The following is a 17612-nucleotide window of genomic DNA, read 5'->3' as shown; positions in this document are numbered from 1 at the left end:
TCAAATGATGTTTGTCAAAGCTAGAAAGCAATGTAGAAATTCACATAATCTAATAAAACTGTAAAAAGCCTTATATAAAATTGTGTGTGATAGAGCAACAATCATGTAGAAAAGAAGCATACCTAGAAAAGAAACTGAGGAAACACTGAGGTCCCTGTGTAGATTATATTTGGATGGAAATACTATGGGTGATTTAGAAAATATCTCTTTGATTTTTCAAATCTGTAATTTTTTAAAAAGAAACATTTGAGTTTATCTAAATACTCAATTTTTATGCTTAGCACCTAGTTGTATTGAATTGAACCCTCATTTTTCTCCCCCAAACTATTTTCTATGTAAATATAATCATGACATTTAATTAGTCACAAATAAGAAACCAGTCTGCCTGAAGTACATAAACTCTGATTAAAGTAGACCTCACTAATTGAAATTAACAGATATTCACGATCTTAGATGCTTGTGTAATAAAAAGTCCAAAACTAATAACATGTTAGCACTTTTTATTATGCAATTAGAGCACATTTTTTGATAGAAGTTGGCATAAAACAAATTGTAATTTTTTGATGAGTTTTTAAAATTTAACTTGTTATATGTGAAATTATGCTATTTGTAATTATGTATAATGGCCAATATACATGAAAATGGAAAAAAATAAATTAGTTAATATAATTAAGCAAACATATAAAAAATTGCAAATCTTATTTGCCTGGTCAAGTTCATCAAACAGACAAATTGGTTTGCTTCATTAGTTTAATCTTAGGATCCTGAAATATAGTCATTTGTTTTTAATCAAAATGTTTTCATAAATATTATAGAGGGGCTAGGGTTATAGTTCAGTTGTAGAGAGCCTGCCGAGCACATGTGAGGCACTAGGTTCAATCCTCAGCACCACATATAAATAAATGAAGTTATTGTGTCCATCTAAAATTAAAAAAGTATTAAAACAACAACAACAAAAACCCATTATATATAATTGATAATTAAAAGGTAAATAAAGTTTTGCTTCATCCCCTATCATTTATATGTAACAGAACATGAAGGAAACTTTGAAGGAAACTTAATATGATCTTTTCCAGAAAAATTTTCTCCCTCCAAATGCAGATTAAGAGAAATTAAGTATAAAATAAGTATATAATTAAGTATAAAATAACGGATAGAATCACAGTTATTTTTGACTTAATTTGCAATACATATTTAAAAAATTTTTTTCCATAGACATTTCAAAACCAATACTGTAATCAAAATGTTCATTGAGTGTTTTAATGTTATCCTTAAAGAAGAACCTAACATTATTGATTTCAAGCAGCTTAAAAATATTATGTTGTAACGATAAGGGTTATTTTTTAAAAAATCAAGACTTTGACATGTTTTTTAAAAAATAAAACACATTATTTTTCTTATATGCCTGTTTTGTGCCTTGGTTTCATTTCAAATTCAGGTAAAGCTTCACCACAAGAACCTATATTGTCTAGTTCTCTTCATATAACCTCAAAAACAACGAAGTTTCTAGGATTGCCATTATGAACACTGGAGATGAAACACGCTTGGCTATTTTCTAAGGGGAAACAATTCATGATTTAATTGAGAGAAGTTAGGAAATGCATTTTGGTCTGATCATAAATGTCTTATAATTAATTTCAATTTTAGGTTTTGTATGTTGAATTTAGGTGGATAAATGGGATTGATTTCACAGACCTACTAATGTTATTGATATTAATGATATGAATTTGCATTTTTTATAATGGCGAAAAGGATGCATTAATCTCTGCTATTTTGTTAACACAAATCACATTTAAGATTGTGTAGTAAACATTAAATCATCATTAACTATCCTTTCTAATAATCAATGAATCAACTAACCAACTAGTTAATCAGTTATTATTCAGAACCTGCCTTCTATTCACCCTCTAAAATTTAGTAGTAACTTTGTTGTTTCTGAATATTCACTTCTATAAATAGATTTTTATAGATAGACAATTTTAAAAATAAAGAAATGTTTAAATAACTTACCTTTGTTTCCTTGAACTTGAAGAAAAATCCAAATAACAAAAATAGCCCTTTTAGTCTCCAAATACATTCTGGCTTTTGTGTATTGGTAATTCTGAAAATTACAGAACACCCCCAAATTTCATTAAAAGAAATAAAATGACAGAAGGATGAAAAAAATAATTAAATGTTGGTGCCAGCTGAGTGAAAATAACCTTTTTGATTTATCTTTATGAGGGTGCTAATTTATGAAGAGCATGCAGCAGTGTCTGTTTCTGGAATAATCCGCTGATCTTCCACTCAGGTGTAATCTCTGCTTATGAGCCAGCTGGAGGAACCTTTATCTCATTAACCTTCTGGAGGAGCATCTGTCAGCCCAGCTCTAGCATTTTAAACAAGTGTCCACAGGCAGACTTTTTTTTTTCCTAGTTATTCACCTGTCACAGTGACACAGAGAGCTAGGAAAGTCCCTCCAAATATAGAAGAAGGCTAGCAGTTGGGGTCAGATGTTTCCCAAAATGACATGTCCAAGAATCAATCATAGAAGGAGCTTAATTGCTATCCCTGGAAGTATATGTTTATTCAATGTGTTATTATCTACAGATAGCAAAGCTGCTACCATTCTGCTTTGTAAATCACTTTCTATCTGGTATTACATACAGATGGATTTATTTTTGGTTAAATTCTGGTTTCATTTTTAAAATCTGTTCATGCACAGAGTTCAAGGAGTCTAATGTTTTTTTAAATCATGAAAAATGTGCCTGCCTTCTCTTCATTTCTCCATTCAAAGGAATTCTTTTTAATTCTTTAAGTTAATTCTTCTAATCTTCTGATTTGTAATTCTACACAGTACACTACTATTACTATTTTGGGGATGATCACTTTTAGGTATTATTAGATAAGGGAATTGAGAATTTTTCCTTCTACACACCCTTTTTACTCAGTATAAGGTCTCAATTGTCACATCATCCTTTCATCTTTCTCCCTCGCTATCAGTGTATTTTCACTTTATTGAATATTCAGTTTTGCATTATCGTGACTGCATGCATGTTAGATATACCCGAAACATAAAGCATACTGCAATTACTATTGAGCTCTTGTGTTGTGGACAGACACTGTTTTTAGAGATTTCTATAGATTATCCATATATGTATCAATACAACATACAAGGTAAATGTACTATTATCTCTGTTTTACATTTGAGGAAAATTAGGTGTATGTGGCAGAGTCAGGGGTTGAATTCAAAGAGTTTGGTTCAAGAGCCTACACTTAAAAATTTTTTAGTTGACATATAGTAATTGAATATTTTCTGGGATACAGTGTTGGTATTTCAACACAAGTGTATGATATATAATGATCAGATCAGAATAGCTGGCATATTAATTACCTCAAACATTATAAATTCTTTATGTGGGAACATTCAAAATCCTCTCTACTAGTTATTTTGAAATACATAATTATTATCAACCATGGTCAACCTACCGTGTTATAGGATATTAGAAGTTATTCCTCCTGTCCATTTGCACTTCTATTATCCATCCTTTCCCAGCACTTTTTTCTACCCCTGCCTCTTCTCAGCTTCTGGTAGCCACTATTCTACTCTGTATTTCTAAAAGATCTATTTTTGTAAGCTTCTACATACAAGTGATAACATGTAGTAATTGTCTTTCTGTGCCTGGTTTGTTTCACTTAACATAATGTCTTCCAGGCCATCCATATTGCTGTAAATGATAAGATTTCATCCTTTTATGAAGAATTTATACTATTTTTTAAAAATGTATTCTTTATTTTAATTAGGTATATATGTCAGCAGCATTTTGATTCAGTGTATACAATCACAGCACAACATTTTTCATTTCTCTGTACACGATATAGCATCGCACCATATGTGCAGTCATACATGTACCTAGGGTAATAATGTCCATCTCATTCCACCATCTTTCCTGCTCCCATGCCTCCTTCCCTGAACTTATACTCTCAACAACTAATCTGCCCCTGATGCCTTTTGCAATTTTCTCATATTAAAATTTTTTTCTTCATTTTCTGAATGAAAAACATTAAATTATCCCCACATATTACCTTACATGTGTAAATTTTCTCTTCATGTAGTTAAACACTTCAGATTGTCTTTCCTGGGGCTTTTTAACCCCCTCCTCTATGTATTGTTTAATTTCTTGTCATGGTTCTCAGCAGTCATCTGAGGAATTGCACTTACAATTATCTTGGGGCTTTTCCCACCTCTCTCGTGTTATTGAATCCTGTGTGTTCTATACTCTGTGTTGTCTTCTTTCTTAATCTCTTCTTTTAGCAGAGCGCATGCTCTGGTGGATTACTGAAAATTCATGATAGATAAATTTGAACATTCTTGTTTGAAAATGGTTTCCATCTACCCTTATACTTGATTGATAGTTTGGCTAGATAGAGAATTCTACATTGGAAAGAGCATTCACTTTGAACACTGAAGATATAGATATTTATTATAGAAATTCCAGAATTTTCTTACTATTGTTTCCTTTTTCATTGTTTGTTTTGGCTTCACACTTAAAAAAATCTTTCCTTTAACATTGTTTTCTTGGGGTATCCATAAGTAGCAGAGGGTAATGGATGTTTGGCTCTCATCTTTAAATTCAGATTATTTTGGTAATGTTTAAAGAAAATTATTATCAAATTGGACTAGAATCATACTTACAACAGTGGGTTTGAAAATGAGCAATGCATTACATGGAAGATAAATCTGTATTTAGATAACCATATCTAGGAAAATGATAATGAGAGTGCAATAAAACAGATGCATGCTTGTATGTAAACATTTCTAATATGTATTTGAACAGGCTGGAAAGGTGGCAGGAGCTACGAAATGCTTCTCTTTTGGTTTGCTGTATAACCTTGTGTTATGCTTATGTTTCTTACTCAGTTGTGAAATGTCAAGATTTTATCTCTAGAAAAGAAAGCAACAATTTCAATTTATGAAAACAATTTCCACTTCATAGTCATCTTAGTGAAACATGTTACTTCAAGAAAACTGTGGTGTAGACTAACTTGTCCTTAAAAAATATCCTATATGGTAGATATGGATATAAGGGTATTTAATTTATTTTAAAGTGACAAGTATTTAAAAGTTCTTGACAGCAACATCATATGCATTTTCCCCATTGTTGATTAAAAACTTGGGTAAATAAAATGTTGATAACTGCTACTTAGGAAGCAAACAAGATTGATAAACACTCATTATTCAAACACTCATTATTCTTTTTTTTTTTTTTAGAGAGAGTGCAGTCCGGATTCGATCCTCATTATTCTTTAGGTAATGCTTTCTGGGAACATCAGGTGTTTCTCTAAGTACTGTTGTTTAATTATGGGTCATGGTGGTTAATCCAGAAATGCTTCTTCAAGCTGGTTGACTGTCAACAGTAGTTACATGTTCTTAATAAAGGAAGACTTTTCCTTTAATTTTGACAGAATTTCAGTGATGCATTTAAAATATACAAGGTAAGGTGAAAGGTTAGTATGTCTTCGTAGACACATTCCTTCATTTGAGATTAGAAGACATATAAATGAGATGTGATTACCAAAATGTATCAGATAATATCATAAAGAAACAATTTCATTTTTTAGTTAAAATAGGTACAGTTTTTTGGCTCCCCTTGAATACCCAAATCTCAATTATGTACTTTATATGCATAGCATCTTACCAGCACACTGATGAGTTAGGTCCTAATTTTATTTCCACTTCACAGAAAAGGAAACTGAGGTTCAGAGATGGTAAATTTATTATCCAGCTTTGTAACTTGTAGAACTGAAGCAAGGTTTCCAACTAAGGCATTTTTAATTCCAAAGCCTGTGTTGTCTCTGCATTCCCTTTATAAGGAAAACAGGTGCCAAGAGAGTAACAAATACTCACAGGACAAATTTGCAACGCTAAAGGAGAGGAGCTGTTGAAAACATGGGTCACATTCCAAGTTCACTGTTTTGCTTTTCCCCTTCATACTGCATCTATTAATTTGGCAATAGGTGAGGTAACTAGGTAAGAAGCTAGGAAATTTCCACCTCTGGAACTGCATTGCTTTTTCTTTGGCAGAAGGACAACTATTCTTAGATTTTTAGCTTTTTATTTGCTCACATTGTTGATTTGTCTCTCCATTTCAGGCAGGTAAAGGGATTCTTTAAGTATTTTCATCACCATCGATATGTGTGACTAATCAGGAATAGCTGAACCACTTCTAAAAGGAGCCAGTCTTAGGAGAGGCAGGTAGGCAGGGCCTTGAGTATTCTGTGATCTGGAAAGAATAGGATCTGCCAATTCTGAAAACAAAGCAAAACAGTGTCCTCAACTGTAGGTCCTGGTGTTTTGAATAAGTGCTTTTCTTGTTAATACAAGATTTATTTGGTGTAGCTTAGAGAATTTTCCCTGTATTGTTGCTCATATTTTGGGAAGCAGAGATACAATATACAGAAAGAAACACAAGGGCAATACCAATTGGAATGCCATCTAAGGTAGCCTTTCATCATCTGAATTTATGCTCCAGTTCCATCTTACTTTGGCTGTCAGCTAAAGACTACAGCATCCAACAAGAAAGGGATGCTTTTGGCATAAAGAGGAGAGGAGCAAAAGATACAGTCTGGCAAAACTGACTGCACTAGGACATGAATGCAAGGAGGTAATTATAGGGTCACAGGATGACAGTTTTAATGAGGATGTGAATGATAACCACCCAGGGAGGAAGACCCTATGTCCTCAACTACCCTCATTATTTTCTAAGAACTTTTTGCTGAATCCTTGTACGGGAGGTCTTGAATAACCCCAGTTTTCTTGTGGAGACTGCAGAGGGACGGTCAGCCTTCCTCCCAGACTCTTTTTTTTTTTTAATTTTTTTTTTTATTGTTGGTTGTTCAAACATTACATAGTTCTTGATATATCATATTTCACACTTTGATTCCCAGACTCTTAATGTAGGGCTCTTTCCTGTCTTGCCTCCTTTCTCCTCTTAAAGATAAGAATACAGTGAATGCAGAATAAATTGACTTAGTTTCTCAGTAAAAATAATTAAAAGGTAAACACAAGAAAAGTAGATAAACAGTTAACTTTTTTATCTTAAAAGTGTCAAATGGCATATATTTTGGAATACAGCTTTTTCAAAAATAATTAGCCACATCTGCTAAGAGAATCAACCAGATATATTTGGTATTGGTAAGTTACATACACTGCCTTTTGTGTGTGTGTTCAGAGGCCATGATAAATATTGTACATTCTAAAAGCACAGAGACTTTCTTCAGTGACTTGAATTTTATTGACATTAAAATTCAGTTTAGGGGCTGGGGATGTATAGTTTAGCACTAGAGTGCTTACCTAGCATGCAAGAGGCCCTTGAGTTCAACTCCCAGTATCAAAACTCAACCAACTAAGCAAACAAAAACCAAAAAAAGGCAAGGGCTGAGGAAACACTGTCTGATCTGTTATAGGAAGGAATTCACAACCTTTCAGAGACAAGTTCAGTCACATAGTGTGGAAGGAAGTCAGTTTATGGTGCATTACACAGTAATTGGATTGTGAAAAATGGACAGCAAGTGAGACTTTTTTTAAAACTAAAGTCTACAAGTGAAAGATCAAGATTAGTTTAATAAGTCAATTGGGCCAAAGCACTTTAATAAGTGTTTAGAGGCAGGTCAGCAGGCATGGGAGAGGTGTGAGTTTATATCACAGTTGGATCCTATGGAAGGTGGGAAGAGAGAGAGAAAGAAAATCACCACCATATGCTTAATAAGCTTTTACCTTAAAAGGAAGTTTTCAAATTGCTTCATTTTTGTAGGACTCAAAGAAGTGCTATAGCATGAAGCCTAGAGGTATTACCCTGGGAGGGCTTTCTGTACAAAAGTGATATGAAGTACTATGCCCAGGGAGATAAGGAAATGGAGTTATCAATTCAGGGTCTTTCAAAGCAATGTCAGCCCAAAGATAATAGGTAAAACACTTTAATCACAATAACAAACATTTTGAGTACCCACTAAAGTGGTGGGAATTGATCTAAGCACTTTAGATGGTTGTCTTTCATATGTATATTAACCACATATTATCATGTTTCATATGAGGAAACTTGAGCTTAGACAGGCTTGGAAAGTTCTGACTACCTCACGGCTAATGAGTGATTTAAGCCTGGTCTTTGATCACAAGCTAGAATTCCATGACCAGTAACTGTCAAGAAAGATGACGTTGAGCCTCAAAAGGAAGTTCAACAGTGACTGTTTTGTTTTACACAAGGAAGTTCAACAGTGACTGTTTTGTTTTACACAAGGTAATATCTGTAACTTACTTTAAAATGCTTTGGTGCATGAACAGATGTTTGTATGAATGTTTGTATGAATTTGAGCCACACTGTAGGTTTTCTTAACACTTTTGTCATCAATACAAAGTCTAAAAGAAGAAAGGCCATGGTTGGCATTTAATCAAAAAGGCCACATTTCAGAAATGGCACTTTGGTCTTCCACAATTTTTAATTCCAATTTATGCTAGATTTTAAAACATCAGCATAATGAAAGATAAAGATAAAGGCTATTCATTGGTGAAATTAGTGAGATTAGTGACAATTAAAATTTGTGAATTGGTTACAATATTTTAGAAGTACTCCCTGTTCTGGCATGAGTCTAGTATGTCAGTGTTCACCTGTAGGATGAAGTTAGAAGCGTGGTGTTGAACAATTCTCTTGTCCAGGTATCTCTTTGGAGGGTTTGGCAGACTAAATGATGGACCTAAGGCTAACTGTATCCTGTCTTCAGGATGTTCTCATGTTTGTCTCAGAAACAGTCTTTCACTCAAGGTATGGTGGAGAGATTTCAATCCTTTTCTGAAATTAAAAAGGGACTTAATTTGGCTTATTGAGCAGGCTATATGATCTAATTGGATTCTGCTTACTGCCTCTCATTCACTTTCAACTCTCAGTGTCCACCATAGTCTACTAGAATCAGCTTATTTATGTTTAGCCTGAGCGATGTTGGTCAGTTCAACACATAACTTTGTGATTTTACTCTGTAAATCCACTTTCCCATTCTTACAAAGATCTGTTCCTCCTGTCCTTCTTACTACTTCCATTTTGGTGGCTTTCTCACCAGTTTCCAGCTGTCTTCACTCTAGTTTTACTGAGAAGATACTTATGGTCAGCTTTTCAGCTCTCCTCATCTTCCATCATCAACTTTAATCTGAGTTTAGTGTTTTATCATGTTCATGGGTGTTTCCTCCCCCCATGGGTATTTTTATACTACACTGCATGAATATACATACACAGTCCAAGTATTCAAATGCTATATAAATAATTTATTTTATATGTCATTTTACAATAGTCATCTTTGGCCAACATTATGTTCTTGAGTTTTCTTTAAAAGTAATAATAATAATCTTTATATTAATATCAAATTCTCTATAGTCTTTCATTGAGTAACTACTGTCCATATTATTCTCTCTTGGGAATATCACACCAATTTCTATCCTCATCAATCATAAATAAGAAGTTTCTTTTTCTCCACATGACTACTAACCCTTGAATTGTTAGACCTTTTAGCTTTGCCAAAATGATGATTTTGAAATGGTATCTCACTATGATTTTCATTTGCCTTTCCCTGGGATCTAGTAAGATAGAACACGTTCTCATGTGTCTATTGGCCATTGGTGTTTCTTCTTTTGGGATTGCCTGTTTCTATCTGTTGTCTACTTGTCTTAGCATTTTAAATGAGGAGCCCACCTTTCCCTCACTGTTTGGTGGTGCCACATCCATGTGATGTTATTTCCTAGATCTTTCTGTTGTCTTGTTGGTTTGATGATGTTTTTGGATAATCCTGCATCAAGATCACATAATCTTAACTGTAGTTTTTATAATAAATTTTGGTGTACAGCAGAGCATCTTTCCTAGTATGTTTTTCAAAGTATTTGAAAGAAATTTCTAGTTTTTTGTAGTTCGATATAAATTTTAGGAATATTATATCAAGATCATGGCAACTGTGGGGAAATTTTCACTGAATTTTGTTCAGATTTACAAACAAAATTGGGTAGGATTGGAACTTTAAATCTTAAGTCTTTTTATCCATAAATATTGCACATACATAATTTCTAACTTGGTTTAAATAGGGTTCTTTCCTCAATATTTCATTGACTTTGGTTTGATTGTCTCTATTAGGACTTAACCTCAACTCGTGAAATGTGATGGTCACTTCTCTGTTCTTTTCTTGCTGTATTCAATAACCTGAAGACGTTTTTACCACCTAAGTCTTGGTAGAGTTTTAGTTTAGATGCCTGTTCCTTAAAATGTTTTAAAAACCATTACCTAATTTAAAGTAACCACATGGTAACATTTAAAAAATATCACTTTGTTGTAATTCTCTTCATAGCCCTTAATTCTATATAATATATTTTTTGCCACCCTCCTTGACTTCTACCCCTTTTCCTGTTGCTAATCATGGTTTCTTTGTTCCCTTGAATATGCCAAACTATTTATTGTATCATGGACTTGGTACTTATTTTTTCTTTCTGTCTAGATCTCTCTAATCTTACAGTTACATGGCTCTCTACTCATCATTTAAGTATTCACTCAACTATTACCTCCAATGAGGACTTAGCCAATGACCCAGTCTGTAGTTACTTTCCAGTTATCATGCCAGATCACTTTGTTGTATTACAAGTTTGGTTCTGATTGGACATTCTCCTGTTTAGTTATGTGTTTGCTTGTTCATTGTTAATCTCTCCTTCAACCCCCCCCACATATACTACATAAGAGTAATAATTTTGTTTTGTATATATTAATACACAAAATATCGCCTGGCACAAAGTGTTTAATAAATATTTGGCAAATAAATAAGTCACTCTACAGCCTGTAACTTATGAAACTAAACACCATTACTTGCAAATGGGCAGAAAAAAAGGATGTAGGTATCAGGTCTTACAAAATAAATCATTATAGTTAACATGTGGCCTTGATGAGCTAACAAATAATTGTTTATAAATAGTATTTGTGTGATTGAAATACAGACTATAATAGACATTGAACAATCTTGAATAAAATATAATATATACATATATATATATATATACATGTAAGTTTTATATTCATATTTATAAAAAGAAGCAAAGAAATTAGAGAGGAACAAAATTAAGGTAAAAGTAGATTCAAAATTCATTTAAAGTGGTTGAAAAATTTGTTTTTAGACATTTCAAAAGCTACTCCAAAAGGAAACCCTGATTAGTTAGTTGCACAATTCATGTTGTCCATGAGATAAAACCATATACTAAACTAGGGGAGTCCTGAATATTTTTGGAATGGATCCCAGAAAGACTTCTCTTACAGGTTGTCATAAAATTGTCTTCATCAACAATATCTGCAGAGCTAATCAGATGTGGAGTGTCATGGAGCTCTTTCCTATAACATTCTTTAATATATGTTAAGAACTTAATGCCCAACAAATAAGTAACTGCTATGAAATCAAGCAATCACATGGCCTGTTTTTTTTTTTTTCCCCAATGATCTTGTTTAACAGAGTCTAGCAGGAAGGATGTATGGATAATCCTTCAGGCAAGCCTCTGTGCCATTTTAACAAAGGATCATATGATAGGTATTGGGAAGAAGAAAATATGAAGTTATATTTCTTGACTACCTTCTGTGCAGCTATTTGTTAGTGGATAATAGCAACTGACATGCAATAACTATTGGTTGATCTGGAAATAAGGTTAACATCTTTTCATGAAACCCAAAGCAGCTAATGAAGATATATGCTTCACTACAGATCTGCTTTCAGAAGGTGAAAGGCCAGGGTTTCTCTTTCAAAGCAGTCACAATTTTGTTCTATAACAAGAATGAATGGGTAACATGCCCCAGAGTTTTGCACCATTGGGCAGGCCTGTACGTCTGTAATCCTGTATCTGATAGGATGTGTTTTTAACTGGGAAATTGAAGCTGAGGAACAAGTTAGATGTCTCTTCACAAATTCAGATATAACTAGTTCCAGCTCTTATTAGGCCCTCAAGAACCTGTACCCTGGTCCTGCATGGTGTCCCCTCCTGGAGTTAGACCTTCCTTAGCAATATCAGCTGCTCCTTGTTTCTGCAGGTTCAGGCGTCTTTATCGTCTTCAAAGATTCCCTGGACATCATTTGTTCACATTGTTCTCTCTGGCTATTGCTGCCTTACATTGGTTTGTTTATTCATCCAACAAATGAGTACTATATATTATGCTTCTCAGGGTATCACATCTTGGAGCACAACACAGATTGGTTAATTTTGATATTAGAAAACTAAGTTGTACTGTTGCTAAGGCAGGTAGATTGACAAGTCTCTGGTGGAAGGTCAGAGCTAGAGATTTTGGTATATATTGTTAAAACCTCAGGATTCAATGAGGTTGCTGAGAAAGCAAGAAAAATTGAGGTGGGTAGAATATTACTATAGTCCCAGTTTTCTTTAAGTAACATCTTGGCCTCTGTAATGAGACCCTGATTGATTTCTGCTTCCCCTTTCCCGCAGAGAGCCAAGTGCTTCTTGGGCCCAATAGTTATTTTCCTACCTAAAATAGGCCTCCAAGGTCCCTAGGAATTAGTCACCCTAGCTGTCTTTCTTGGTTAAAAATATTTAGTTGCTTTCTTGGATATTTGTTGAACATATATGAGAAGGCATGAGCAGAGAGGACAAAATCAGGACTCCAAAGCTCTAGTTCAAGTCTGTTTTGTTATATGTGCATTCCCTGAGTTCCTTGTAGATTGATTTTCCATGATCAGTTCTCCATTAGGAATTTTCAAGTCCTACTAAGAAAGACGACTCATTAGGGAGCCTCTCTGGCTCATGATTGTCCTGAGGTTTATTTATTTTTAACCTTTCCTCCTATTGTTTGATGAATGGTGAGAGAAAGTCATTAATAGTAAACTTAAAGCATTTCATTAAGGCCTGTAGTCCCGAGTCTACACTAACCCTCCTTCTGCTCTAACCTAGGGCACAGCTAGCTTTAAGAGAATGGTTTCTACTTTGCTGGCACCCAAGAGGATTGTGGGAGGCTGCTGTAACTTGAGCTTTGACCATGTGGTGGACACTGTTTGGTGTATTTTCTCTGTCATTCAGTCTAGTGGTATTCCATGGGGAATACCACTGTTTTCACTCTCTGGGAGCATTGTGGACATTTGCAAATGTGTTTTTGTTGTCATGGTGATTTGGGAGTTTCAAGACTTCCTGCAAGTTAAGGAACAGTCCTAGTGAAGAATTGGCTCATATATGCATCTCTGAAGTCCTGTGGCAGTTCCTATGGGTAAAATTCTGTTTATAAGTTGTTAAGCCTAGAACCTTCTTTTATTTTGCATGTAAACAGAAATTAATTGTTGAAAGGTTTTGAGATAGTAGTATTTCCAAGAGTGCTTCTATCATATAGATTGAGGGAAGAGTCTAGTCATTTTGTTTGGAACCTTATCAACAACTTTTCTGTGTTCCTGCCCGTACCTCATGACTTGTGATGGCTATAGCTTCTGCATTAATGGTAACTTATATGTGTGTGTCTGGATCCAGCAACTTATTGTGTCTTCTAGAATAATCATGTCTTTTTTTTGCCCATGAATACACATATTATTTTATTATCAACTGACTTTCTTTTATTCCTTTTTTTTTTTTTTCTTTCCAGAACCGGGGATTGAACCCAGGGCCTTACACATACTAGGCAAGTACTCTACACTGAGCTACACCTCCAACTCAAAGTAAAGGTGTGTTTTGTTTGTTTATGGTGTTGAGGATTGAACACTGAAGTGCTTTACCACTGAGCTATATCCCTAGCCCTTTTTATTTTCTATTTTGACGCATGTTCTTGTTAAGTTGCCCAGGATGGCTTCAGACTTGCAATCCTCCTGTATCAGCCTCCTGAGTTGCTGGAATTACAGGCATTGTGCCCTCCTTTTATTTCTTCCTTATAATACAGTTAAGATATTACATTAATTTTTAAAAAGTATCTTGGTGTAGACAGCATTATCAATTTCATTTCAGAATATTTAAGAGGAAGCAAATGAATATTTGTAATAGAGTGTTGGATTAAGAACTACTTATGTATCTTCATGATATCCCCATGATCTGGATGACTACAGTTTTTTCCATTTTCAGATCAAGACACAAGCGACAACTTGCCCCAACCACATGCCTGCTAAGCCAGGGAGTTAGGGTTTGGACCTGACATTTTGGATACAAGAACTATAGTCTTAACTACTGTTTTTCTATTTACAATTATAGGAGGCCAATAGAAACATCATGAAAAGAGAAGAATATTGGGATTTAGGGAGTAGACAAGTATGAAATTGTAGATCCATATATAGAGATGCCAAGTAGAATGGCTTGTACCGGGAATGGCAAATGTGACTGAGAGTCCTGCTGGCTTCTGCATGTATTGTAAATGAAAGTAAGAGTGTCTCCTGATGCTCATTCTCAATAAGTAACCAGAGTTGAGCTGAATGGGCTGCCATGGATAGTTTCCTCAAGGATTTTATAATCTTTTTATTACCCTAGAAAAAGAAAGATGGATAACCTACAGAGTATTAAACTTAAGCAGTGATTCTACAACACCCCTGGTGTAATCTATACTATTATTCAGTAGCACATTCAACATTCAAAAAAATTTTTTTAAACTGATCTGTATTTATTACCCTTGAAAGCAGAAGGGTATTTGGATACTAACATTTAACTTTTATTAGGCATGTAGCATGACCCTATTCTATACTCTTGAGGTCAAAGAAATACTTGGACCAAATTCCTTCACACTTTCTTAAGTATGTATTGAGAATCAGATCATCAAGTAGCCTTATTTTTATTCAGTCTATCAATACATTTTTCATATGTTAATATTAATATGCTGAATTTCTTCTTATTTGAAAATTCCTCTTAAACAAATTCCTGAATGTTGAAAATCAAGACATGTTTTCATGTGCAAATGCATGCACTTTCAACAACTTATTTTTACTTATTTATTTTATTTTTACAGTGGGTCAAAATGCTCAGCATGGACTTTACCAATGAAGATTAGAAAAATCTGCCAATCTAGATTTATTTCATGTAGGCCCCATGTGCTATGCTTAACTTTTCATCCTCCCAGGGGATAAGATAGTGATGAGTACAGTTCTAATGAGCTGGTACCTTCTTCTTCAGCTACTGATTTGACAGGTTGTTTGCATCTAGCTTGAAGAGACTCTTAGTGAGATTAAATAGACAAGACTCAGCTTCTAGAGAAGTTCTTAAATGAGTATATTAAAATGTATCTGCTTGTTCTGTTTTAAGACAACTGCTCATGGCAGTTCTTGGTGTGTTTGTTGACAAATTGCTCTAAAATGACTTAGGCAGGAGGTAGCAGCATGTATATTTTAATTGGCTGCTCTTGCCTCCAAAACTTTATCAAAAACTTTTTGATAGATCATTACTGTGAACCCAATATTGGTATAATTCTTTTCTTCCCTATAATAAAAAACACATGTATATCCACACATATGTTAAATGAAAACAATTCTATATATGTGTAGGATTAAATAAGAAAAAATGAGTGGATTTAAAATTGAGTCAGCATGGTAGTGACAACTTTATTTGGGATGTTTTTATTGTTTGCTTGTATGGAGAGCCAGGCCTTTCTATTTCTTGTTTATAATGTATTTGACCAGGTGATGTATCCTGGTACCAGTCCAAGAGCTGGTGAAGGTTATTAACTTTTATCCTTGAATGATAATCAAACATTTATTTTACTTAAAAATGGAATTCCTAAAACCCTGTTAAAGCCTGTCTCCAACTTACAAATGGCTTCTATCTTCTCTGATAATTCTTATATTGGCTATTTGGAACAGGGAAATCAATTATTTGGAGTAGTGTACAATTTGTTTTTCATAGGTCTAAAAACATACATATCAGGAGTCAAAAATTTTTTTTTCTGTAAAAGGCCACATTGTATGTTTTTTAGGTTTTGCATATCATGTTATCACAGCTATTCCTGTTGCCATAGATAATACACACAAATGAGTGAAGCTGTAGTCAATATATTTATTCAGTTCTAATTTATTTAGGGATATTGCAATTGAAATTTCATATAATAGTCATATGTCACAAAATATTACTCTTTATTTTTTTCCAACTGTTTTAAATTGTAGCATTTCTAGATCACTGACTACAAAAACAGGAGACAGATTGTATTTGACTTCTAAGCAGTAGCTGGTGGAGTCCTGTATGCATGTTAAAATACTTGAGAAACTTGAGGATTCTGGAAGAAAAATTATTTAATATCCAATTGAAAGTGTCAGGGACACATCCATTGAAAAATGTTCTAAGGCAAGTTGGCAGTGCACAATGAATAGTTTTCATGGGTAGGTAGGAAAAGTGTCTCTTTTCGTTCCCACCATCCTATTCAGTAGGTGGGTTATAGGAAAAGCAAGTCTCAGATTCTTCACGTATGTCCACATCGTACAGCAAGTGGCATGAACACACAGCTATGTAACTTGTTCTTACAATCACAATGAAGTCTCACTCTTCTGCACCCTAATGCCTTGTGAAACGTGTACTAGAAGAAGATAACATTATACAGTTAGGATTCAGATGATCCAGGGATCTGGTGAAAGGATTCTCTATTAATGGCAAATCCAAAAACATAAGAGAGCCTTAGGCCAAGAATGTTATTCCAAGGGAGTAAGCTGCAGGGTGACCAGATTTATACAAATATAATTGCTGAAGTTCTCATATGATAATTCTAGACAATTTCCATGTCTTGAACACCTCTCATTTCACAAATAAAAAGTCATTTCTAATATCTCTTATACTAATTAACCAACTTTCTAGTGCTGATAAAAAATTAAAATAATTTAAAATGTTATAGCAGCTCCCTTGGGAATATAATCTTCTGATTAGTATCATTCAAATACTAATCAACCATCCATGAATTGATCCTTAGGAACTATCAGATATAAGTTAATATTTTGGTGTAGATTAAAGCTTATATACATACACATCACAAGTTTGTGTACTCCCATGTTTTAAAATAAATTATAGGAATTTGACATTCTGCCAGGAGACCAATTGGCAAGATTGGGAACTACTTTTCCCATTCCATTCTATCCACTGAGAAATGAGAAGAGGTACTCTTTCTGCACAAATTTGGTTTAGTTGTTCATTGAAATGGGCAAGGAAAGAATTGGGGATGAAAAGGAGAGCATTTTTATGGAACTAGAGTTATGAAATCTTTGACAGGGGCCTTCTTGCACAAATCCATGGGGATATATGTTGGGCTTAGGCCAATTTCCTAACCATTCCTTTTCGTTCTTAGACCTCTAAATGCCCACTCTTCTTACTGTTGCCTCAGACTATCATCTTCATCCAAAGCCTGGCTTTGTATGCTTCTCTCCATGGGATAGGACAGTTATACTACATTCTTTCTTTTTCTTTCAAGCTTTCTCCTGAAACATTACTGAGGTCTGCAAAATATTTTTTAAAAGTTTTGTAAAGTAATAAATAGACAGTAGATGCACATAACCATCAAAAGGATTGTTGCTAAATTCAAATCACAATTAAACTGACCCTAATAAAGAATTACCCACAAGGTAATTATTTTTTATTTTCTACATTTTAAAATTTGTTTTTCTTTAGTACAGCACTAATATTAGAA

At 34.0% G+C, this 17612-nt stretch overlaps 1 protein-coding gene across 1 annotated transcript in view; it reads right to left on the bottom strand.

Annotated features, from left to right (window-relative positions):
* The window catches only part of Impg1 (interphotoreceptor matrix proteoglycan 1), a 148155-nt gene extending 146078 nt beyond the window's left edge, over positions 1-2077 (bottom strand). The window contains exon 1 of the mRNA XM_077802128.1: positions 2011-2077. Within this exon, the coding sequence (XP_077658254.1) occupies positions 2011-2077 (67 nt within the window). The remainder of the gene's footprint in view (positions 1-2010) is intronic.
* Between the last annotated feature and the right edge of the window lie 15535 nt (positions 2078-17612).

The sequence above is a fragment of the Urocitellus parryii genome, chromosome 8, assembly GCF_045843805.1.
Source record: "Urocitellus parryii isolate mUroPar1 chromosome 8, mUroPar1.hap1, whole genome shotgun sequence".
Classification (NCBI taxonomy): domain Eukaryota; kingdom Metazoa; phylum Chordata; class Mammalia; order Rodentia; family Sciuridae; genus Urocitellus; species Urocitellus parryii.
Note: the sequence above shows the minus strand (reverse complement) of the source record. Positions and strands in the feature narration are given on the sequence as shown.